The sequence below is a fragment of the Syngnathus scovelli genome, chromosome 12 (genome assembly GCF_024217435.2).
Source record: "Syngnathus scovelli strain Florida chromosome 12, RoL_Ssco_1.2, whole genome shotgun sequence".
NCBI lineage: Eukaryota > Metazoa > Chordata > Actinopteri > Syngnathiformes > Syngnathidae > Syngnathus > Syngnathus scovelli.
The window spans coordinates 5,387,350-5,412,253 of NC_090858.1; the positions used below are offsets into that span (position 1 = coordinate 5,387,350).

At 51.0% G+C, this 24,904-nt stretch overlaps 1 protein-coding gene across 3 annotated transcripts; it reads right to left on the minus strand.

The window, feature by feature from the left end:
- Positions 1 to 878: 878 nt before the first annotated feature.
- LOC125978853 (serine-rich adhesin for platelets) lies at positions 879 to 23,506 on the minus strand. Of its 3 annotated transcripts, none has more exons than XM_068652646.1 (5): positions 23,341 to 23,506; positions 22,168 to 22,324; positions 20,999 to 21,124; positions 20,590 to 20,648; positions 879 to 20,504 (listed from the first exon to the last, which is right to left on the minus strand). In XM_068652646.1, the coding sequence occupies exons 4-5, from the start codon at positions 20,630 to 20,632 to the stop codon at positions 1,732 to 1,734; spliced, it is 18,816 nt and encodes a 6,271-aa protein (XP_068508747.1). In that variant the 5' UTR covers positions 20,633 to 20,648; positions 20,999 to 21,124; positions 22,168 to 22,324; positions 23,341 to 23,506; the 3' UTR covers positions 879 to 1,731. The 3 variants fall into 3 exon arrangements, with proteins under 3 accessions (XP_068508747.1, XP_068508748.1, XP_068508749.1); XM_068652647.1 differs by having other exon boundaries at positions 20,999 to 21,127; XM_068652648.1 differs by having other exon boundaries at positions 23,242 to 23,411.
- Positions 23,507 to 24,904: the final 1,398 nt, after the last annotated feature.

A 24,904-nucleotide genomic window follows, 5' to 3' on the forward strand; every position in this document is an offset into this window, starting at 1 on the left:
TAATACTGGCTGTATGTATTTTTCTTTTCGTATTTATTTTGAAGTGACGTCTAAGCAATAACATGATGGGGTGCTTTCAGAGTTGAGTGAAGGAGCGGCCTCTGAAGTTGATTACGTCCAATTAACTTTATTCTTCTTTCTGGAAAGGAATGGTGTCCTTAACGACAATAACAACATGAGTGTATACATGGGTATGTTCTAAAAATACCCATCTAAAAAAAAAAGCTCACCGCTAATCGGACATTGTGACTTGCTAAGAAGAATGTTAAGGATTGTTTGTCTTTTTCTGTTTCCTTCTTCCTTTTCTTTCAAATTAAGTTACTTGGTTCTTAACATGCAATCTACATATTCTGTTAAAAAAAAAAGAAAGAAAAACATTAGTGACCATTTAAAAGGACATTTTAGTGCTGCAATTTTAAAGCCGTGATACTGCAATATGTTTGCCTAGGATTATCATACCTTCAGACTCTTAATTGTCACGATCGGAATGGAGCCAGGGCGACCAAATGCATCTTGGACCAGGGTTTATTAAGGGAAAAGAAAGTTGGAAGGGAGGATGAAGGGAACAGACAAAACAACTTGCAGACAGGAACTAACAGAAACAGGAGATGCGACTAAAACAGAGACGTGAGACGTGAACAATCTGACAAAAAAAAGTGAGTGACATGCAGACAGGACTTAAATACGTGACAGGTAACAGGAGGCAGGTGACTGTGGTTAGTACATAGATTGTGAGTAGACACAGGAGGGGAGGGGCGAGTACACAGAGATGCAGACAGAAACCATGGCAACATAGACACACAGAAATGAATGATATTCATTAATATTATATCAAAGCAGGGACTCCAATCAAACTAATAAAAATAAATGTTTTCACATTTTTAGTTGTAAATGGTTTATTTTCATCTTTGCTTATATACAGTTGAAATGACAACAATTTAATTTATTATTTCTGAATTACTAGTTGGGGCTGTCACACTTTTCAGAGTTGCGGCAAACATACCGTAGAAAACAAACATCCAATTTTTTTTTTAGGTCCATAAATAGGTTTAATAATCATTAACTCAGTCATATACATAAAACCAACTAATCCACTTTTCATTTGTTTAAATACTTAAAAGAATTGTTAAAGTAAAGTAAAGTACACAATAATTTAAGTTGTTAGCACACCCGCCTTACAGTTAGGAGGGTGCGGGTTCGATTCCACCTCCGGCCCTCCCTGTGTGGAGTTTGCATGTTCTCTCCGAGCCTGTTTGGGTTTTCTCCGGACACTCCGGTTTCCCCCTACATCCCAGAAACATGCTTTTTAGGCCAATTGAGCACTCCAAAATTGTCCCTAGGTGTGAGTGCGAGTGCAAATAGCTGTTCTTATATGAAGACAACTGGTGTCTCCAAAAACACAAGACAAGAATGTACGGAGCAACTTTCAAGTAAAGTGCAGTATTTACAAACGCATATAATCCTTTAAGAAGCTTCACGGTCGTATATAAGTGGTCGAACTTATTTAGTTAAATTTTTATCTTACACACAATTGCAAAACACGGCGGGAGTTGAAGCGCAAGTCGTGCGCTTCACTGTTTTGTTTGCACTGACTTTCATAACAACATATAAGTACATTTATATATAAGCAGCGTTACTGAATAAATGATGAGGCGCATATATGAGACATACATTTGATCACAAACATAAATAGATGGCTTTCTAAACGAGATCCTTGTTTTAAAACACACTTCACAAAAGCAATGTGAACACAACAGCGGCGATCATGGTGGTGAATGAGAGCGTCCGTACGTTGGCGCCGTTAAGGCTAAACGTAGCCTTGGCCAACGATGCGTCTGCCGTTCGCACTGCGATATTTGCAGACGAGGCCGTCGCTGACGCCAGAGCCCGCATCGTGTCCGTCTCGGTGTTGAGGCGACGGCCCGGCGCGGTTACCACCACAGCCAACACTGCCGCTTGTCTGGTTAAGTCAGTGCACACCTGCCCTGTGGACCCCACAGACAGGATGGCCAGCGGATCCAGAATAATCTCCGTGCATGGCTGCGAAGCACCAGTCACCGTGTCTTGCAACCTCCTTGTAAACATCCTCCACTCATTGTCGATTTCTCTGGCCACTTGGTGGGCTTCTATAATTGTTTGCGTCGTTGCTTGACCAGAGGCGACAGTTTGTGCGGCTCTTGTTGCCCTGGACGCTATTTCAGCCGCCTCCTTTGCCAGGCGAGCCAACTGCATTTCCAGGCCTGAGCCATTTTGTGATACGGCCAGGGCCGCATCGGCTGCGTTATTTGCTGCGAGAGATGCCCTAAGTCCGGCGTTCACTGTCGAGTTCAGGGTAACTTCACTGTTACTCAGTGAGGTGGCAGAGCTTGCCGCTTCCTGTGCGGCGGTTAATGCATCCCTGGCTGCTGATTCTGCCCCTGATCCGCCCGCCGCCGCCGAGCTCGTTGCGGTTATAGCTGCAGCCGAAGCTACGAAGCCGACCACTAACGAGTCTTGTGCCAGGCTCAGTGTTGTTCTGTTCATGAAGTTTTGCATCAGGTCTATCCCTGTTCGTGTTACTGTGCTCGCAGATCTTCCTAAGCTTCTTGCGTCCTCGAAATTCTCTGTGGTTCCCGCTACGATGCCTGTAGCTTCTGCCAGCAAGGCGACTTGCTCTGCATCAGCAATTGCTTCAAACATTTCAGGTGTCAGCATGGATGACAACCGACTTCCGAAAAGTTCTGCGGCCCTCCTGGATGTCATCACGAATTCTGCCGAGATGTCGGGAAATGTATCTGGTCTTGCCGTCGCCGTTTGTCTGGCCACCCTCGCCGCGTCGAGTGACACCCTTGCCGCCTCGAGCGAGAACCTTTCCGCTTCCGCTTCAAGCCTTCCAGACGACGCAGCTGCTTCTACTGCGTTGGCCACCGCTTCTGCCGCGTCTGCTGCTCTTGCTGCGGCATCTCTTGCCTCCTGTGGTTCTGCCTCTCCATTTGCAACTAATAAAGCCGCACGATTTGCTGCCTCTGCACTTTCAAAGGCGCCGTCGATGAGATCGTTTAGATCTGTTCCGGTATTGGCCCCAACAACTGTCGCCGCCGAAGCTGCGAGGGACGCTGCTGCTGCCGCCAGGGACGCTTCTCTTGACGCTTGGACAGCTTCTGATGGCGTTTCCGTAGCCTGTGCAGCCGCAACTGCATCCTGTGCTACATTTTGTATTTTTAGGACAGCTAGTTCACTAGCTAACTCAGCTTGTACATTTCCGTCATTTGGTGCCGCAGATAGTTGGGCTGTGTCGAGTGCACTTCGAGCTTCTGCTGCTGTTTGTTCCACCAACAAAGTTGAGCTTTCAGCTTCCTCTATAGCTTGTCTTATGCTGTCCTCTACATCTGCTGGCAGCTCTGCTGAATTGAGTATAGCTTGTAGTTCTTGTGCTAACATCTCAGCCTCTTGGTTTGCCTTTCTTGCATCATCTATTAGAGATGCGACATTTTCTGCAGTGAGTCCAGAAGACATATCACTCGCTCCGACAGCAGTTGTCATTGCAGCTAATCTTGCTAAAGTTGCTGCTTTTTTTGCTAATTCGGCGAGTTGAAATGCAAATGGTACCAAGTCCCCGTTTGCCCGAAGCGTTGCTTCTTGCGCTCTGGTTGCAGCAATTTCAGATAAGTCTGCTGCATTATCTGCTGCTGCTGCTGCTGCAGCTGCATTTATTGTGCCACGAGAAAATGAAGATGCAGCAGTGGCTGCCTGTTCCGCAGCAAATGACGCTGCTTGTGCAGCTTCTTCTGTTGGTACGAAGCCCCCTGATACTGCAGCTGCCACTGCTGCAGCTAAGCTCCCCAGTGATGCTGCTGCTGATGCAGCAATAGTAGATGATGCCACGGCTGTCACCGCTGATCTTTGGATTGCAACGGAAAAACGTGGGCTGTCACTGCTTAGCGTGCTGTCGCTGGACAGGGTGCTATCGCTGGACAGGGTGCTATCGCTGGACAGGGTGCTATCGCTAGAGAGGGTGCTATCACTTGAGAGTGTGCTGTCACTGCTTAGCGTGCTATCGCTTGAAAGGGTGCTGTCACTGCTTAGCGTGCTATCACTGGACAGGGTGCTATCGCTGGACAGGGTGCTATCGCTGGACAGGGTGCTATCACTGGACAGGGTGCTATCACTAGAGAGGGTGCTATCGCTGGACAGGGTGCTGTCACTGCTTAACGTGCTGTCGCTGGAAAGAGTACTGTCACTGCTTAGCGTGCTATCGCTTGAGAGGGTGCTGTCACTGCTTAGAGTGCTATCGCTGGACAGGGTGCTATCACTGGACAGGGTGCTATCGCTGGAAAGGGTGCTATCGCTAGAGAGGGTGCTATCGCTAGAGAGTGTACTGTCACTGGAAAGGGTGCTATCGCTAGAGAGGGTGCTATCACTTGAGAGGGTGCTGTCACTGCTTAGCGTGCTGTCGCTGGACAGGGTGCTATCACTGGACAGGGTGCTATCGCTGGAAAGGGTGCTATCGCTAGAGAGGGTGCTATCGCTGGACAGGGTGCTATCGCTAGAAAGGGTGCTATCGCTAGAGAGGGTGCTATCGCTAGAGAGGGTGCTGTCACTGCTTAGCGTGCTGTCGCTGGACAGGGTGCTATCGCTAGAGAGGGTGCTATCGCTGGACAGGGTGCTATCGCTAGACAGGGTGCTATCGCTAGAGAGGGTGCTATCGCTAGAGAGGGTGCTGTCACTGCTTAGCGTGCTGTCGCTGAACAAGGTGCTATCGCTAGAGAGGGTGCTATCGCTTGAAAGGGTGCTGTCACTGCTTAGCGTGCTATCACTGGACAGGGTGCTATCACTGGAGAGTGTGCTATCGCTGGACAGGGTGCTGTCACTGCTTAAAGTGCTGTCGCTGGAAAGAGTGCTGTCGCTGCTTAGCGTGCTATCGCTTGACAGGGTGCTGTCACTGCTTAGCGTGCTGTCGCTGGACAGGGTGCTATCGCTGGACAGGGTGCTGTCGCTGGAAAGGGTGCTATCACTAGAGAGGGTGCTATCGCTAGAGAGTGTGCTGTCACTGGAAAGGGTGGTATCACTAGAGAGGGTGCTGTCACTGCTTAGCGTGCTGTCGCTGGACAGGGTGCTATCGCTAGAGAGGGTGCTATCGCTTGAAAGGGTGCTGTCACTGCTTAGCGTGCTATCACTGGACAGGGTGCTATCACTAGAGAGGGTGCTATCGCTGGACAGGGTGCTATCGCTGGAAAGAGTGCTATCGCTAGAGAGGGTGCTATCGCTAGAGAGTGTGCTGTCACTGGAAAGGGTGCTATCGCTAGAGAGGGTGCTATCGCTAGAGAGGGTGCTGTCACTGCTTAGCGTGCTGTCGCTGGACAGGGTGCTATCGCTGGACAGAGTGCTATCGCTGGAAAGGGTGCTATCGCTAGAGAGGGTGCTATCGCTAGAGAGTGTGCTGTCACTGGAAACGGTGCTATCGCTAGAGAGGGTGCTATCTCTAGAGAGGGTGCTGTCACTGCTTAACGTGCTGTCGCTGGAAAGAGTGCTGTCACTGCTTAGCGTGCTATCGCTGGAAAGGGTGCTATCGCTAGAGAGGGTGCTATCGCTTGAAAGGGTGCTGTCACTGCTTAGCGTGCTATCACTGGACAGGGTGCTATCGCTGGACAGGGTGCTATCGCTGGACAGGGTGCTATCACTGGACAGGGTGCTATCACTAGAGAGGGTGCTATCGCTGGACAGGGTGCTGTCACTGCTTATCGTGCTATCGCTGGACAGGGTGCTATCGCTTGATAGGGTGCTGTCACTTGAGAGGGTGCTATCGCTGGAGAGGGTGCTGTCACTGCTTAGCGTGCTATCACTGGACAGGGTGCTATCGCTAGAGAGGGTGCTGACACTGCTTAGCGTGCTGTCGCTGGACAGGGTGCTATCGCTGGACAGGGTGCTATCGCTGGACAGGGTGCTATCGCTGGAAAGGGTGCTATCGCTAGAGAGGGTGCTATCGCTAGAGAGTGTGCTGTCACTGGAAAGGGTGCTATCGCTAGTGAGGGTGCTATCGCTAGAGAGGGTGCTGTCACTGCTTAACGTGCTGTCGCTGGAAAGAGTGCTGCCACTGCTTAGCGTGCTATCACTTGAGAGGGTGCTGTCACTGCTTAGAGTGCTACCGCTGGGCAGGGTGCTATCGCTGGACAGGGTGCTATCGCTGGACAGGGTGCTATCACTAGAGAGGGTGCTATCGCTAGAGAGTGTGCTGTCACTGGAAAGGGTGCTATCGCTAGGGAGGGTGCTATCGCTAGAGAGGGTGCTGTCACTACTTAACGTGCTGTCACTAGAGAGTGTGCTGTCACTGGAAAGGGTGCTACCGCTAGAGAGGGTGCTATCGCTTGAGAGGGTGCTGTCACTGCTTAGCGTGCTGTCGCTGGACAGGGTGCTATCGCTAGACAGGGTGCTATCGCTAGACAGGGTGCTATCGCTAGACAGGGTGCTATCGCTAGAGAGGGTGCTATCGCTAGAGAGGGTGCTGTCACTGCTTAGCGTGCTGTCGCTGGACAAGGTGCTATCGCTAGAGAGGGTGCTATCGCTTGAAAGGGTGCTGTCACTGCTTAGCGTGCTATCACTGGACAGGGTGCTATCACTGGAGAGTGTGCTATCGCTGGACAGGGTGCTGTCACTGCTTAAAGTGCTGTCGCTGGAAAGAGTGCTGTCGCTGCTTAGCGTGCTATCGCTTGACAGGGTGCTGTCACTGCTTAGCGTGCTGTCGCTGGACAGGGTGCTATCGCTGGACAGGGTGCTGTCGCTGGAAAGGGTGCTATCGCTAGAGAGGGTTCTATCGCTAGAGAGTGTGCTGTCACTGGAAAGGGTGGTATCGCTAGAGAGGGTGCTGTCACTGCTTAGCGTGCTGTCGCTGGACAGGGTGCTATCGCTAGAGAGGGTGCTATCGCTTGAAAGGGTGCTGTCACTGCTTAGCGTGCTATCACTGGACAGGGTGCTATCACTAGAGAGGGTGCTATCGCTGGACAGGGTGCTATCGCTGGAAAGAGTGCTATCGCTAGAGAGGGTGCTATCGCTAGAGAGTGTGCTGTCACTGGAAAGGGTGCTATCGCTAGAGAGGGTGCTATCGCTAGAGAGGGTGCTGTCACTGCTTAACGTGCTGTCGCTGGAAAGAGTGCTGCCACTGCTTAGCGTGCTATCACTTGAGAGGGTGCTATCGCTGGACAGGGTGCTATCGCTGGAAAGGGTGCTATCGCTTGAAAGGGTGCTGTCACTGCTTAGCGTGCTATCACTGGACAGGGTGCTATCGCTGGACAGGGTGCTATCGCTGGACAGGGTGCTATCGCTGGACAAGGTGCTATCGCTGGACAGGGTGCTATCGCTGGACAAGGTGCTATCGCTGGACAGGGTGCTATCGCTGGATAGGGTGCTATCGCTAGAGAGGGTGCTATCGCTAGAGAGTGTGCTGTCACTGGAAAGGGTGCTATCGCTAGAGAGGGTGCTGTCACTGCTTAGCGTGCTGTCGCTGGACAGGGTGCTATCGCTGGACAGGGTGCTATCGCTGGAAAGGGTGCTATCGCTAGAGAGGGTGCTATCGCTAGAGAGTGTGCTGTCACTGGAAACGGTGCTATCGCTAGAGAGGGTGCTATCACTAGAGAGGGTGCTGTCACTGCTTAACGTGCTGTCGCTGGAAAGAGTGCTGTCACTGCTTAGCGTGCTATCGCTTGAGAGGGTGCTGTCACTGCTTAGAGTGCTATCGCTGGACAGGGTACTATCGCTGGACAGGGTACTATCGCTGGACAGGGTGCTATCGCTGGACAGGGTGCTATCGCTGGACAGGGTGCTATCGCTGGAAAGGGTGCTATCGCTAGAGAGTGTGCTGTCACTGGAAAGGGTGCTATCGCTAGAGAGGGTGCTATCGCTAGAGAGGGTGCTGTCAGTGCTTAGCGTGCTGTCGCTGGACAGGGTACTATCACTAGAGAGGGTGCTATCGCTGGACAGGGTGCTGTCACTGCTTATCGTGCTATCGCTGGACAGGGTGCTATCGCTTGAGAGGGTGCTGTCACTTGAGAGGGTGCTATCGCTGGAGAGGGTGCTATCACTGCTTAGCGTGCTATCACTGGACAGGGTGCTATCGCTAGAGAGGGTGCTGACACTGCTTAGCGTGCTGTCGCTGGACAGGGTGCTATCGCTGGACAGGGTGCTATCGCTGGACAGGGTACTATCGCTGGACAGGGTGCTATCACTAGAGAGGGTGCTATCGCTAGAGAGTGTGCTGTCACTGGAAAGGGTGCTATCGCTAGAGAGGGTGCTATCGCTAGAGAGTGTGCTGTCACTGGAAAGGGTGCTATCGCTGGACAGGGTGCTATCACTAGAGAGGGTGCTATCGCTAGAGAGTGTGCTGTCACTGGAAAGGGTGCTATCGCTAGGGAGGGTGCTATCGCTAGAGAGGGTGCTGTCACTACTTAACGTGCTGTCGCTAGAGAGTGTGCTGTCACTGGAAAGGGTGCTATCGCTAGAGAGGGTGCTATCGCTTGAGAGGGTGCTGTCACTGCTTAGAGTGCTATCGCTGGACAGGGTACTATCGCTGGACAGGGTGCTATCGCTAGACAGGGTGCTATCGCTAGACAGGGTGCTATCACTGGACAGGGTGCTATCACTAGAGAGGGTGCTATCACTGGACAGGGTGCTGTCACTGCTTATCGTGCTGTCCCTGGACAGGGTGCTATCGCTTGAGAGGGTGCTGTCACTTGAGAGGGTGCTATCGCTGGAGAGGGTGCTGTCACTGCTTAGCGTGCTATCACTGGACAGGGTGCTATCGCTAGAGAGGGTGCTGACACTGCTTAGCGTGCTGTCGCTGGACAAGGTGCTATCGCTGGACAGGGTGCTATCGCTGGACAGGGTGCTATCGCTGGAAAGGGTGCTATCGCTAGAGAGGGTGCTATCGCTAGAGAGTGTGCTGTCACTGGAAAGGGTGCTATCGCTAGAGAGGGTGCTATCGCTAGAGAGGGTGCTGTCACTGCTTAACGTGCTGTCGCTGGAAAGAGTGCTGCCACTGCTTAGCGTGCTATCACTTGAGAGGGTGCTGTCACTGCTTAGAGTGCTACCGCTGGGCAGGGTGCTATCGCTGGACAGGGTGCTATCGCTGGACAGGGTGCTATCACTAGAGAGGGTGCTATCGCTAGAGAGTGTGCTGTCACTGGAAAGGGTGCTATCGCTAGGGAGGGTGCTACCGCTAGAGAGGGTGCTGTCACTGCTTAGCGTGCTGTCGCTGGACAGGGTGCTATCGCTGGACAGGGTGCTATCGCTGGACAGGGTGCTATCGCTAGAGAGGGTGCTATCACTTGAGAGTGTGCTGTCACTGCTTAGCGTGCTATCGCTGGAAAGGGTGCTATCGCTAGAGAGGGTGCTATCGCTTGAAAGGGTGCTGTCACTGCTTAGCGTGCTATCACTGGACAGGGTGCTATCGCTGGACAGGGTGCTATCGCTGGACAGGGTGCTATCACTAGAGAGGGTGCTATCGCTGGACAGGGTGCTGTCACTGCTTATCGTGCTATCGCTGGACAGGGTGCTATCGCTTGATAGGGTGCTGTCACTTGAGAGGGTGCTATCGCTGGAGAGGGTGCTGTCACTGCTTAGCGTGCTATCACTGGACAGGGTGCTATCGCTAGACAGGGTGCTGACACTGCTTAGCGTGCTGTCGCTGGACAGGGTGCTATCGCTGGACAGGGTGCTATCGCTGGACAGGGTGCTATCGCTGGAAAGGGTGCTATCGCTAGAGAGGGTGCTATCGCTAGAGAGTGTGCTGTCACTGGAAAGGGTGCTATCGCTAGAGAGGGTGCTATCGCTAGAGAGGGTGCTGTCACTGCTTAACGTGCTGTCGCTGGAAAGAGTGGTGCCACTGCTTAGCGTGCTATCACTTGAGAGGGTGCTGTCACTGCTTAGAGTGCTACCGCTGGGCAGGGTGCTTTCGCTGGACAGGGTGCTATCGCTGGACAGGGTGCTATCACTAGAGAGGGTGCTATCGCTAGAGAGTGTGCTGTCACTGCTTAGCGTGCTATCACTGGAGAGGGTGCTATCGCTAGAGAGGGTGCTGACACTGCTTAGCGTGCTGTCGCTGGACAGGGTGCTATCGCTGGACAGGGTGCTATCGCTGGACAGGGTGCTATCGCTGGACAGGGTGCTATCGCTAGACAGGGTGGTATCACTGGACAGGGTGCTATCACTGGAGAGGGTGCTATCGCTGGACAGGGTGCTGTCACTGCTTATCGTGCTATCGCTGGACAGGGTGCTATCGCTTGAGAGGGTGCTGTCACTTGAGAGGGTGCTATCGCTGGAGAGGGTGCTGTCACTGCTTAGCGTGCTATCACTGGACAGGGTGCTATCGCTAGAGAGGGTGCTGACACTGCTTAGCGTGCTGTCGCTGGACAGGGTGCTATCGCTGGACAGGGTGCTATCGCTGAACAGGGTGCTATCGCTGGACAGGGTGCTATCACTAGAGAGGGTGCTATCGCTAGAGAGTGTGCTGTCACTGGAAAGGGTGCTATCGCTAGGGAGGGTGCTACCGCTAGAGAGGGTGCTGTCACTACTTAACGTGCTGTCGCTAGAGAGTGTGCTGTCACTGGAAAGGGTGCTATCGCTAGAGAGGGTGCTATCGCTTGAGAGGGTGCTGTCACTGCTTAGCGTGCTGTCGCTGGACAGGGTGCTATCGCTGGACAGGGTGCTATCGCTGGACAGGGTGCTATCGCTAGAGAGGGTGCTATCACTTGAGAGTGTGCTGTCACTGCTTAGCGTGCTATCGCTGGAAAGGGTGCTATCGCTAGAGAGGGTGCTATCGCTTGAAAGGGTGCTGTCACTGCTTAGCGTACTATCACTGGACAGGGTGCTATCGCTGGACAGGGTGCTATCGCTGGACAGGGTGCTATCACTAGAGAGGGTGCTATCGCTGGACAGGGTGCTGTCACTGCTTATCGTGCTATCGCTGGACAGGGTGCTATCGCTTGATAGGGTGCTGTCACTTGAGAGGGTGCTATCGCTGGAGAGGGTGCTGTCACTGCTTAGCGTGCTATCACTGGACAGGGTGCTATCGCTAGACAGGGTGCTGACACTGCTTAGCGTGCTGTCGCTGGACAGGGTGCTATCGCTGGACAGGGTGCTATCGCTGGACAGGGTGCTATCGCTGGAAAGGGTGCTATCGCTAGAGAGGGTGCTATCGCTAGAGAGTGTGCTGTCACTGGAAAGGGTGCTATCGCTAGAGAGGGTGCTATCGCTAGAGAGGGTGCTGTCACTGCTTAACGTGCTGTCGCTGGAAAGAGTGGTGCCACTGCTTAGCGTGCTATCACTTGAGAGGGTGCTGTCACTGCTTAGAGTGCTACCGCTGGGCAGGGTGCTTTCGCTGGACAGGGTGCTATCGCTGGACAGGGTGCTATCACTAGAGAGGGTGCTATCGCTAGAGAGTGTGCTGTCACTGCTTAGCGTGCTATCACTGGAGAGGGTGCTATCGCTAGAGAGGGTGCTGACACTGCTTAGCGTGCTGTCGCTGGACAGGGTGCTATCGCTGGACAGGGTGCTATCGCTGGACAGGGTGCTATCGCTGGACAGGGTGCTATCGCTAGACAGGGTGGTATCACTGGACAGGGTGCTATCACTGGAGAGGGTGCTATCGCTGGACAGGGTGCTGTCACTGCTTATCGTGCTATCGCTGGACAGGGTGCTATCGCTTGAGAGGGTGCTGTCACTTGAGAGGGTGCTATCGCTGGAGAGGGTGCTGTCACTGCTTAGCGTGCTATCACTGGACAGGGTGCTATCGCTAGAGAGGGTGCTGACACTGCTTAGCGTGCTGTCGCTGGACAGGGTGCTATCGCTGGACAGGGTGCTATCGCTGAACAGGGTGCTATCGCTGGACAGGGTGCTATCACTAGAGAGGGTGCTATCGCTAGAGAGTGTGCTGTCACTGGAAAGGGTGCTATCGCTAGGGAGGGTGCTACCGCTAGAGAGGGTGCTGTCACTACTTAACGTGCTGTCGCTAGAGAGTGTGCTGTCACTGGAAAGGGTGCTATCGCTAGAGAGGGTGCTATCGCTTGAGAGGGTGCTGTCACTGCTTAGCGTGCTGTCGCTGGACAGGGTGCTATCGCTGGACAGGGTGCTATCGCTGGACAGGGTGCTATCGCTAGAGAGGGTGCTATCACTTGAGAGTGTGCTGTCACTGCTTAGCGTGCTATCGCTGGAAAGGGTGCTATCGCTAGAGAGGGTGCTATCGCTTGAAAGGGTGCTGTCACTGCTTAGCGTGCTATCACTGGACAGGGTGCTATCGCTGGACAGGGTGCTATCGCTGGACAGGGTGCTATCACTAGAGAGGGTGCTATCGCTGGACAGGGTGCTGTCACTGCTTATCGTGCTATCGCTGGACAGGGTGCTATCGCTTGATAGGGTGCTGTCACTTGAGAGGGTGCTATCGCTGGAGAGGGTGCTGTCACTGCTTAGCGTGCTATCACTGGACAGGGTGCTATCGCTAGACAGGGTGCTGACACTGCTTAGCGTGCTGTCGCTGGACAGGGTGCTATCGCTGGACAGGGTGCTATCGCTGGACAGGGTGCTATCGCTGGAAAGGGTGCTATCGCTAGAGAGGGTGCTATCGCTAGAGAGTGTGCTGTCACTGGAAAGGGTGCTATCGCTAGAGAGGGTGCTATCGCTAGAGAGGGTGCTGTCACTGCTTAACGTGCTGTCGCTGGAAAGAGTGCTGTCACTGCTTAGCGTGGTATCGCTTGAGAGGGTGCTGTCACTGCTTAGAGTGCTATCGCTGGACAGGGTACTATCGCTGGACAGGGTGCTATCGCTGGACAGGGTGCTATCACTTGAGAGGGTGCTATCGCTGGACAGGGTGCTATCGCTGGAAAGGGTGCTATCGCTAGAGAGGGTGCTATCGCTAGAGAGTGTGCTGTCACTAGAAAGGGTGCTATCGCTAGAGAGGGTGCTATCGCTAGAGAGGGTGCTGTCACTGCTTAGCGTGCTGTCGCTGGACAGGGTGCTATCGCTAGAGAGGGTGCTATCGCTTGAAAGGGTGCTGTCACTGCTTAGCGTGCTATCACTGGACAGGGTGCTATCACTGGAGAGGGTGCTATCACTGGACAGGGTGCTGTCACTGCTTAATGTGCTGTCACTGGAAAGTGTGCTGTCACTGCTTAGCGTGCTATCGGTTGAGAGGGTGCTGTCACTGCTTAGAGTGGTATCGCTGGACAGGGTGCTATCACTGGACAGGGTGCTATCGCTGGAAAGGGTGCTATCGCTAGAGAGGGTGCTATCGCTAGAGAGTGTGCTGTCACTGGAAAGGGTGCTATCGCTAGAGAGGGTGCTATCGCTTGAAAGGGTGCTGTCACTGCTTAGCGTGCTATCACTGGACAGGGTGCTATCACTAGAGAGGGTGCTATCACTGGACAGGGTGCTATCACTAGAGAGGGTGCTAACACTGCTTAGCGTGCTGTCGCTGGACAGGGTGCTATCGCTGGACAGGGTGCTATCGCTGGACAGGGTGCTATCACTAGAGAGGGTGCTATCGCTAGAGAGTGTGCTGTCACTGGAAAGGGTGCTATCGCTAGAGAGGGTGCTGTCACTGCTTAGCGTGCTATCACTGGACAGGGTGCTATCGCTGGACAGGGTGCTATCGCTGGACAGGGTGCTATCGCTGGACAAGGTGCTATCACTGGACAGGGTGCTATCGCTGGACAGGGTGCTATCGCTGGACAAGGTGCTATCGCTGGACAGGGTGCTATCGCTGGAAAGGGTGCTATCGCTAGAGAGGGTGCTATCGCTAGAGAGTGTGCTGTCACTGGAAAGGGTGCTATCGCTAGAGAGGGTGCTGTCACTTGAGAGTGTGCTGTCACTGCTTAGCGTGCTGTCGCTGGACAGGGTGCTATCGCTGGACAGGGTGCTATCGCTGGAAAGGGTGCTATCGCTAGAGAGGGTGCTATCGCTAGAGAGTGTGCTGTCACTAGAAAGGGTGCTATCGCTAGAGAGGGTGCTATCGCTAGAGAGGGTGCTGTCACTGCTTAGCGTGCTGTCGCTGGACAGGGTGCTATCGCTAGAGAGGGTGCTATCGCTTGAAAGGGTGCTGTCACTGCTTAGCGTGCTATCACTGGACAGGGTGCTATCACTGGAGAGGGTGCTATCACTGGACAGGGTGCTGTCACTGCTTAATGTGCTGTCACTGGAAAGTGTGCTGTCACTGCTTAGCGTGCTATCGGTTGAGAGGGTGCTGTCACTGCTTAGAGTGGTATCGCTGGACAGGGTGCTATCACTGGACAGGGTGCTATCGCTGGAAAGGGTGCTATCGCTAGAGAGGGTGCTATCGCTAGAGAGTGTGCTGTCACTGGAAAGGGTGCTATCGCTAGAGAGGGTGCTATCGCTTGAAAGGGTGCTGTCACTGCTTAGCGTGCTATCACTGGACAGGGTGCTATCACTAGAGAGGGTGCTATCACTGGACAGGGTGCTATCACTAGAGAGGGTGCTAACACTGCTTAGCGTGCTGTCGCTGGACAGGGTGCTATCGCTGGACAGGGTGCTATCGCTGGACAGGGTGCTATCACTAGAGAGGGTGCTATCGCTAGAGAGTGTGCTGTCACTGGAAAGGGTGCTATCGCTAGAGAGGGTGCTGTCACTGCTTAGCGTGCTATCACTGGACAGGGTGCTATCGCTGGACAGGGTGCTATCGCTGGACAGGGTGCTATCGCTGGACAAGGTGCTATCACTGGACAGGGTGCTATCGCTGGACAGGGTGCTATCGCTGGACAAGGTGCTATCGCTGGACAGGGTGCTATCGCTGGAAAGGGTGCTATCGCTAGAGAGGGTGCTATCGCTAGAGAGTGTGCTGTCACTGGAAAGGGTGCTATCGCTAGAGAGGGTGCTGTCACTTGAGAGTGTGCTGTCACTGCTTAGCGTGCTATCACTGGACAGGGTGCTATCGCTGGACAGGGTGCTATCGCTGGACAGGGTGCTTTCGCTGGATAGGGTGCTATCGCTAGAGAGGGTGGTATCGCTAGAGAGTGTGCTGTCACTGGAAAGGGTGCTATCGCTGGACAGGGTGCTATCGCTGGAAAGGGTGCTATCACTTGAAAGGGTGCTGTCACTGCTTAGCGTGCTATCACTGGACAGGGTGCTATCACTGGAGAGGGTGCTATCGCTGGACAGGGTGCTGTCACTGCTTAGCGTGCTATCGCTTGAGAGGGTGCTGTCACTGCTTAGAGTGCTATCGCTGGACAGGGTGCTATCACTGGACAGGGTGCTATCGCTAGAGAGGGTGCTATCGCTTGAAAGGGTGCTGTCACTGCTTAGCGTGCTATCACTGGACAGGGTGCTATCACTAGAGAGGGTGCTATCACTGGACAGGGTGCTATCACTAGAGAGGGTGCTAACACTGCTTAGCGTGCTGTCGCTGGACAGGGTGCTATCGCTGGACAGGGTGCTATCGCTGGACAGGGTGCTATCACTAGAGAGGGTGCTATCGCTAGAGAGTGTGCTGTCACTGGAAAGGGTGCTATCGCTAGAGAGGGTGCTGTCACTGCTTAGCGTGCTATCACTGGACAGGGTGCTATCGCTGGACAGGGTGCTATCGCTGGACAGGGTGCTATCGCTGGACAAGGTGCTATCACTTGAAAGGGTGCTGTCACTGCTTAGCGTGCTATCACTGGACAGGGTGCTATCACTGGAGAGGGTGCTATCGCTGGACAGGGTGCTGTCACTGCTTAACGTGCTGTCGCTGGAAAGAGTGCTGTCACTGCTTAGCGTGCTATCGCTGGACAGGGTGCTATCACTGGACAGGGTGCTATCGCTGGACAAGGTGCTATCGCTGGACAGGGTGCTATCGCTGGATAGGGTGCTATCGCTAGAGAGGGTGCTATCGCTAGAGAGGGTGCTATCGCTAGAGAGTGTGCTGTCACTGGAAAGGGTTGTAACGCTAGAGAGGGTGCTGTCACTGCTTAGCGTGCTGTCGCTGGACAGGGTGCTATCGCTAGAGAGGGTGCTATCGCTTGAAAGGGTGCTGTCACTGCTTAGCGTGCTATCACTGGACAGGGTGCTATCGCTGGACAGGGTGCTATCGCTGGACAGGGTGCTATCGCTAGAAAGCGTGCTATCGCTAGAAAGGGTGCTATCGCTAGAGAGGGTGCTATCGCTAGAGAGTGTGCTGTCGCTGGACAGGGTGCTATCGCTAGAGAGGGTGCTATCGCTGGACAGGGTGCTGTCACTGCTTAGCGTGCTATCACTGGACAGGGTGCTATCGCTGGACAGGGTGCTATCGCTGGACAAGGTGCTATCGCTGGACAGGGTGCTATCGCTGGGGAGGGTGCTATCGCTGGACAGGGTGCTGTCACTGCTTAGCGTGCTGTCGCTGGAAAGAGTGCTGTCACTGCTTAGCGTGCTATCGCTTGAGAGGGTGCTGTCACTGCTTAGAGTGCTATCGCTGGACAGGGTGCTATCGCTGGACAGGGTGCTATCGCTGGAAAGGGTGCTATCGCTAGAGAGGGTGCTATCGCTAGAGAGGGTGCTATCACTTGAGAGTGTGCTGTCACTGCTTAGCGTGCTGTCGCTGGAAAGGGTGCTATCGCTGGACAGGGTGCTATCGCTGGACAGGGTGCTATCACTTGAGAGGGTGCTATCGCTGGAAAGGGTGCTATCGCTAGAGAGGGTGCTATCGCTAGAGAGTGTGCTGTCACTGGAAAGGGTGCTATCGCTAGAGAGGGTGCTATCACTTGAGAGTGTGCTGTCACTGATTAGAGTGCTATCGCTGGACAGGGTACTATCGCTGGACAGGGTGCTATCGCTTGACAGGGTGCTATTGCTGGACAGGGTGCTATCACTGGACAGGGTGCTTTCGCTGGATAGGGTGCTATCGCTAGAGAGGGTGCTATCGCTAGAGAGTGTGCTGTCACTGGAAAGGGTGCTATCGCTAGAGAGGGTGCTGTCACTGCTTAGCGTGCTATCACTGGACAGGGTGCTATCGCTGGACAGGGTGCTATCGCTGGACAGGGTGCTATCGCTGGAAAGGGTGCTATCGCTAGAGAGTGTGCTGTCACTGGACAGGGTGCTATCACTGGAGAGGGTGCTATCGCTGGACAGGGTGCTGTCACTGCTTAACGTGCTGTCGCTGGAAAGAGTGCTGTCACTGGAAAGGGTGGTATCGCTAGAGAGTGTGCTGTCACTGCTTAGAGTGCCATTGCTGGGCAGGGTGCTATCGCTGGACAGGGTGTTATCGCTGGAAAGGGTGGTATCGCTAGAGAGGGTGCTATCGCTAGAGAGTGTGCTGTCACTGGAAAGGGTGGTATCGCTAGAGAGTGTGCTGTCACTGCTTAGCGTGCTGTCGCTGGACAGGGTGCTATCGCTGGACAGGGTGCTATCGCTGGACAGGGTGCTATCGCTAGAGAGGGTGCTATCGCTAGAGAGTGTGCTGTCACTGGAAAGGGTGCTATCGCTAGAGAGGGTGCTATCGCTAGAGAGGGTGCTGTCACTGCTTAACGTGCTGCCGCTGGAAAGAGTGCTGTCACTGCTTAGCGTGCTATCGCTTGAGAGGGTGCTGTCACTGCTTAGCGTGCTATCGCTAGACAGGGTGCTATCGCTGGACAGGGTGCTATCGCTGGAAAGGGTGCTATCGCTAGAGAGGGTGCTATCGCTAGAGAGTGTGCTATCGCTGGACAGGGTGCTATCGCTAGAGAGGGTGCTATCACTTGAGAGGGTGCTGTCACTGCTTAGCGTGCTGTCGCTGGACAGGGTGCTATCGCTGGACAGGGTGCTATCGCTGGACAGGGTGCTATCGCTAGAGAGGGTGCTATCACTTGAGAGGGTGCTGTCACTGCTTAGCGTGCTGTCGCTGGAAAGGGTGCTATCGCTAGAGAGGGTGGTATCGCTTGAAAGGGTGCTGTCACTGCTTAGCGTGCTATCACTGGACAGGGTGCTATCGCTGGAGAGTGTGCTATCGCTGGACAGGGTGCTGTCACTGCTTAACGTGCTGTCGCTGGAAAGAGTGCTGTCGCTGCTTAGCGTGCTATCGCTTGAGAGGGTGCTGTCACTGCTTAGCGTGCTGTCGCTGGATAGGGTGCTATCGCTGGACAGGGTGCTATCGCTGGATAGGGTACTATCACTGGAAAGGGTGCTATCGCTAGAGAGGGTGCTATCGCTAGAGAGTGTGCTGTCACTGGAAAGGGTGCTATCGCTAGAGAGGGTGCTATCACTTGAGAGTGTGCTGTCACTGCTTAGCGTGCTGTCGCTGGAAAGGGTGCTATCGCTAGAGAGGGTGCTATCGCTTGAAAGGGTGCTATCGCTTGAAAGGGTGCTGTCACTGCTTAGCGTGCTATCACTGGACAGGGTGCTATCGCTAGACAGGGTGCTATCGCTGGACAGGGTGCTGTCACTGCTTAACGTGCTGTCGCTGGAAAGAGTGCTCTCACTGCTTAGCGTGCTATCGCTTGAGAGGGTGCTGTCACTGCTTAGAGTGGTATCCTTGGACAGGGTGCTATCGCTGGACAAGGTGCTATCGCTGGAAAGGGTGCTATCGCTAGAGAGGGTGCTATCGCTAGAGAGTGTGCTGTCACTGGAAAGGGTGGTATCGCTAGAAAAGGTGCTGTCACTGCTTAGCGTGCTGTCGCTGGACAGGGTGCTATCGCTAGAGAGGGTGCTATCGCTTGAAAGGGTGCTATCGCTTGAAAGGGTGCTGTCACTGCTTAGCGTGCTATCACTGGACAGGGTGCTATCGCTAGACAGGGTGCTATCGCTGGACAGGGTGCTGTCACTGCTTAACGTGCTGTCGCTGGAAAGAGTGCTCTCACTGCTTAGCGTGCTATCGCTTGAGAGGGTGCTGTCACTGCTTAGAGTGGTATCGCTGGACAGGGTGCTATCGCTGGACAAGGTGCTATCGCTGGAAAGGGTGCTATCGCTAGAGAGGGTGCTATCGCTAGAGAGTGTGCTGTCACTGGAAAGGGTGGTATCGCTAGAGAAGGTGCTGTCACTGCTTAGCGTGCTGTCGCTGGACAGGGTGCTATCGCTAGACGGGGGGTTATCGCTGGACAGGGTGCTCTCACTGCTTAACGTGCTGTCGCTGGAAAGAGTGCTGTCACTGCTTAGCGTGCTATCGCTGGAAAGAGTGCTGTCACTGCTTAGCGTGCTATCGCTTGAGAGGGTGCTGTCACTGCTTAGAGTGGTATCGCTGGACAGGGTGCTATCGCTGGACAAGGTGCTATCGCTGGAAAGGGTGCTATCGCTAGAGAGGGTGCTATCGCTAGAGAGTGTGCTGTCACTGGAAAGGGTGGTATCGCTAGAGAAGGTGCTGTCACTGCTTAGCGTGCTGTCGCTGGACAGGGTGCTATCGCTAGACGGGGGGTTATCGCTGGACAGGGTGCTCTCACTGCTTAACGTGCTGTCGCTGGAAAGAGTGCTGTCACTGCTTAGCGTGCTATCGCTGGAAAGAGTGCTGTCACTGCTTAGCGTGCTATCGCTTGAGAGGGTGCTGTCACTGCTTAGAGTGGTATCGCTGGACAGGGTGCTATCGCTGGACAAGGTGCTATCGCTGGAAAGGGTGCTATCGCTAGAGAGGGTGCTATCGCTAGAGAGTGTGCTGTCACTGGAAAGGGTGGTATCGCTAGAGAAGGTGCTGTCACTGCTTAGCGTGCTGTCGCTGGACAGGGTGCTATCGCTAGACGGGGTGTTATCGCTGGACAGGGTGCTGTCACTGCTTAACGTGCTGTCGCTGGAAAGAGTGCTGTCGCTGCTTAGCGTGCTATCGCTTGAGAGGGTGCTGTCACTGCTTAGCGTGCTGTCACTGGACAGGGTGCTATCGCTAGAGAGGGTGGTGCCACTGCTTAGCGTGCTTTCGCTGGACAGGGTGCTATCGCTGTAGAGGGTGCTTTCACTGCTTAGCGTGCTATCGCTGGAGAGGGTGCTTTCGCTAGAGAGGGTGCTCTCACTGCTTAGCGTGATATCACTTGTTGTTTCACTTGAAGTTGTCTGCGTTGCTGGTGTTGTGAAGTTTCTGGGCGGGCAAGGGTGAAGTTCATAATAGACAGAGTCATTGTCTTCTTGGTCGGAGCCATGGGTATGCTGGCAAGGTTTTTTTCCTTTATGGCATGGGTGATGGGCATGCCGGCAAGGGTTTCCTTTATGGCCTGAGTGATGGGGATGCCGGCAAGGGGGTTGATTTTTATCGGGGTAGTCACTGGTATGCCGGCAACGATGTTTTTTATGAATGGAGCCATGGTTATGTCGGCAAGGCTTTTTTTTTTTATGATTGGAGTCACTGGTATGTCGGCAAGACGGTTTTTTTTCACGAGTGGAGTCACCGGTATTCCGGCAAGGGATATTTTCTTCATGTGCGTTCAGTTTGTCATTTGTGACATCATGGGAATTCCTTCTATTTGTGGTGTCATATTTGCTTAAGCTTTCTGAGGGAACATTAAGACTATGTTGGCTGTCCTCCGGTAAAAAAACTGTATCATCCTTGTGGTCGTCTTCTGGTCCTAAATTCTCCTCTATCATCCTTGGCCATTTTCTGCTTGTTGGCAGACTGTTGATTCCTGTGTTAATGTGTTGACAACAATGTTTCATGATGACTTTTTTCTTACTGTTTGTTACATGTTAGTTGGGAGATTGAATACTTACTGACAAGAAGAAGGAGAACGGTGATTATTTTGAAAGTGATCATTGTGGCATATGATGTCCTGGAAACAGTAAATAAATGGGTGTCACATTAATAACTATTCATCATCCATTTAATTTCTAGCAAATATTCGGGGTTGGGTCATGGAGGCAGCTGCTTAAACCGGGAAGCCCAGACTTTCCTCGTTCCCTATCATCATCATCATCAATCAATGAAAATTAGGTGTCCATGCTAAAAGCTTAAATAAAAGGTCCAAAATCATGTTCAATCACAGCTGCTCACTGAAAGCATGGCTGAACTACTGCATCAAATGTTTAAGTTAAACCAAACCCTGAATGTAGCTTAGCGTGGCACGTAATGTGGGGAAGATGACGCCTTCCAAAGTCATCATGATCAGTTTCCACTACTTACTGAAATGAGATGGTGTCTTTTATACGGTGGCCCTCTCAGACGGCTTGGTGGCGGATGCGAAGAAGACAGACGCTTTCACTAAACCTAAGCGTCTACTCTGGAGCTGCCACAATGTCAAGATAGGATCTACTGGACAGGAGAGAGATGATTTGAATATGCAGCGGTAGATAGAAGTTGAAGCTCAAAGACTCAAATGATTCAAGCAGTTGGGCAATGAAGACAAGAGGCTGAGAAAAACTGGTTAGCCCAAACATACACTTTTTTTTAATTTATTTTTTTAACTTATCTGATAGCAAAGTTATCAGATCCATATGGACACAGCTCAGGGTAATGAATTCTGCACCATTTTTTTTTCTTTTTCAACGTCATGGCTTGTCACGCACGTGCTGCGTACATCGTTCATCAACGTGATTAATTATTGCCTTTTCATAAGGTTGTGACAATTTACCAGTTGATCGTCTGTCACTGAGCCCTGTTTCATTGTCTTTGTGATCGGAATCTGAAAGAAAACTCAACCTTTGTCTTTAGGAATTTTTATAATGTCACCCAATGACACAGAAGAGTGATTCATTTTCAGAGCAGATGAGAAACGTGACCATCCAAATGAACATTCGCACGCTATCCTGCACCCCAAAAAATATATACAGGTGACAAAACCAAGTGTCGTACAACTAATTGAAACTAAGGTGTGGAGGATTTTACATAAATGATGATGGCTGAAACGTAACCACCAATGGAGCTCTGCAACTCGGAATGATTCGCATAACTTGTTTCTGAATATTGCTGCACTACTGGTACACACACCTTACACATTAACCTTTTAAACACAATATCTTTGAATAGTTTTGCACATTTATGCAGTGCCATTACTTAATGTGCTTAACCTTTACCTTCCACACCCTAACCTAATTTCTCACGATCAAAGGTTATCTGACACCCAAACTGTAATCCGCCCTGAGACGCAACATGAGGCAAAAATGAATGTCGGTTGATAACACAGATCAACATTTGCTAATGATGTGTGAGCTACAATTAGAAATGTAGTCATAAAAAAAAAAAAGGCCACTTGTCTGACTTTGAAATTACAAGACAACTCTATAAGAAGTTAATATCCCCCCAAAAAATGGTATTTTGATATCTGTTGGCTTGCATAATTAGGTAACACCTACCGGTGGAAAGGAGCTAGAAAAGGTTCCTTCTGAGTCCAAGAGAATTTTGTCAGCCCAAACGTCTGGCAATCCTTAAGAGTACCAATGATCCTCTCGGCAGTCCCAAGTATCCGTTGTCAACTGACTTTGTCCTTCTTTGTTGCGACGCCAAACCAGACTGCAATGGATGGACAAAAATTTAATGATTGCGATAGACAACAAAAATGTTTTTTTTATATTTGAAATAGATGTCCAAATGAGGTGATGGGGAATTTGTAGAAAAACAAAACGGAAGTTAACAACCCTAAAATATATATTTTTTTTAAATTAAGAATACACTGTATGAGTGGTCAAAAGTAAAAACCTGGGATTTCGCTTAACATTACATTTCTGGAATAATAGTTCAACATAATAAATTATCGCCTGTTTGCTTGTGTGCAGACTCAAGACTTTTTAATTGGTAATCTAATTTGAAGCCGTTATACCGGCATTGGTTAAGCGATGTTATTTCTCTTATGTCCTTGAGATATGTTACGTCTAGAAAAAAACGTTCCCATAATCCGGAGCCCCTTTAAAATGTTTAGGTTTACCTTTCAATGACACATCTTAATACAAGTCATGTTTGATAGTTATAACTAATTTCTAATATGCTTGAATCATCGAGGTTCCCGTCAAATCATTTTAGATTAGTTCTCGTATTTTTCTTTTTCCATAATTTCTTTTTTTGTTTGCGAGCCTTTGGAGGTGAGTACATTTTTCACTGTTTATATCACTGGTGTCAAACTCAAGGCCCGGGGGCCAGATACGGCCCGCCATATCATTTTATGTGGCCCACGAAGACAAATTGTGGATCAAATTCGTGTGTCATAACTAGAATTGCAAATCGTCTTCACTTTAACATATATATATATATAAAATGGCCCTCCGAAAGAAGCTATGACTACAATGTGGCCCGCGAAAAAAATGAGTTTGACACCCCTGGTTTATATGTTTGAAATTTGCATATTCATAAAAAGTGCTAAATAAAGTTGAAAAAAAATGGACTCGTCCTATATTACTCTTTAGTCAGTCTGCAGCAAAAATTAAGGAGTTTACCCGGCTGTTGATCAAAGTTCCACGGACGGTCCTAGATGCTATTGCCACCTCAGGAACCTAAGCGTGATGTTTGCAAGTGAAGTAGGAGAAAGAACTTACCGTGCCGAATGAAGGTAAGTAAATTGCAGAATGCAGCTCCTGCCTTGGTTTCAGTCCTGTACTTTGTATCACCTCCCACCTATGTTGTGATAGTTAATAAGTGCAATGATTGAATGTTCCTCCCTTGCAAAGGTGTAGTCATTAGGGTGTGCCATTTAATTAATTGTTCTTTCTTCCCTCCCAGCTTTACCACAGTTAATTGTTCAAAATTGACGCTATGAATCAACAAAACACGTCATCAAGTGGCATTGTCCATGTCATGTGAACTTGAAGGCCTATTCAGAAAAATGTGGAATGGTTCTCAATGGTCATAGTGAAAGAGTTGAACTAGCAGCCAGTTTTCCCAAGCACTTTCATACGGGAGCGCTATCTTACAAAACACTTAAGGTGTGTTCTAACCACTTTGTGTGCCTAATGACAGTAAGGTGCAGTTGCATCTTTTCAGGGTCACTAACAACAATTGCGTAAGCCTAAAAATGCAATATTGCGCTTTGGAACAAGAGTGGTAAATAAGCAATGTGGGGTTTCATTGATTTTTGGACTACAATTCATCTGTCTGATCACATAAATCACCACCAACAAATGCATCCGGTATAATAACCAATTAAAATATCTTGGGGGATTTGCCAGGACTCTGTTTAGGAACATAGAGATTAACATGGAACTTTACAGCACTGCAGTGGCTAACTTTAAGAGGGGCATCAAACTGTGGATTATAAAAGAAACACCAATAATAACTCCAGATAGGTGTGGATGGGAGTTCACAAAGGAATTGAATTGCTTCAAGCAATTGCTTTTAGACTGAAATGATACTGGCTGCATGTGCAGTGCCACACGCAGGTTTAAAAAAATAAACTTGTTTCCCATACACGGAAAACCTCAGGAGTTTAGGGAGAAACAACTATTTGAAAAGAAAAATAAAGCTAAATCTACAAGCTGGAGCGAAAATTTCTAAATTGTTCAGAATTTTTTTATTTTATTGTTTTGATAATTAGTCATTGGTGTAAACAAACACATTGTTCAAGCTCGGATGACTCAGTTATGTGTAGCAGTACTTAAGTAATTATGTAAATTTGGGGTTTGGGTTGTAATTTTCCATGAAAAGTACTCTAATGACTACTGGTTTGGATCGGCCACCAAACAAGACAAGCACAGACTGCAACGGACAATTGGGACTGCGGAAAAGATAATCGGAACCAACCTCCCATCAATCAATCACTGGGCAATAATATTCAGTTCTTGCCACTTAAATGTTGTTAGTAACCTGAATGGTGTTAGTCACTCGAATGTTGTACTGAAACTGAGATCAACCGGAGTCAAATTCCTTCTTTGGCATGCACAAAGTTGGCCAATAAAGCTGAATTGGTTTCATTGACGATAATTTAGCAAAACAGGAAACGGGGGTTTGGGATCTGGCCCAACATCACACAAAACTGCTGAGGCAAGAACACAATTACAATCTTGAATAGTGACAAGATAATTTGTCAGCTTAATTGCAGTTTCTTATGAGGTCGAAAGTGTTTTATGCTTTGAAATCATACGAGTTTGGCACGTCAGCTGCGCA

Coding starts and splice junctions, on each gene's coding strand:
- LOC125978853 (XM_068652646.1), bottom strand. CDS start 20,632: ATGATCACTTTCAAAATAATCACCGTTCTCCTTCTTCTTGTCA. Junction 20,505..20,589: donor CGTTCTCCTTCTTCTTGTCA/GTAAGTATTCAA, acceptor ACATTAACACAG/GAATCAACAGTCTGCCAACA.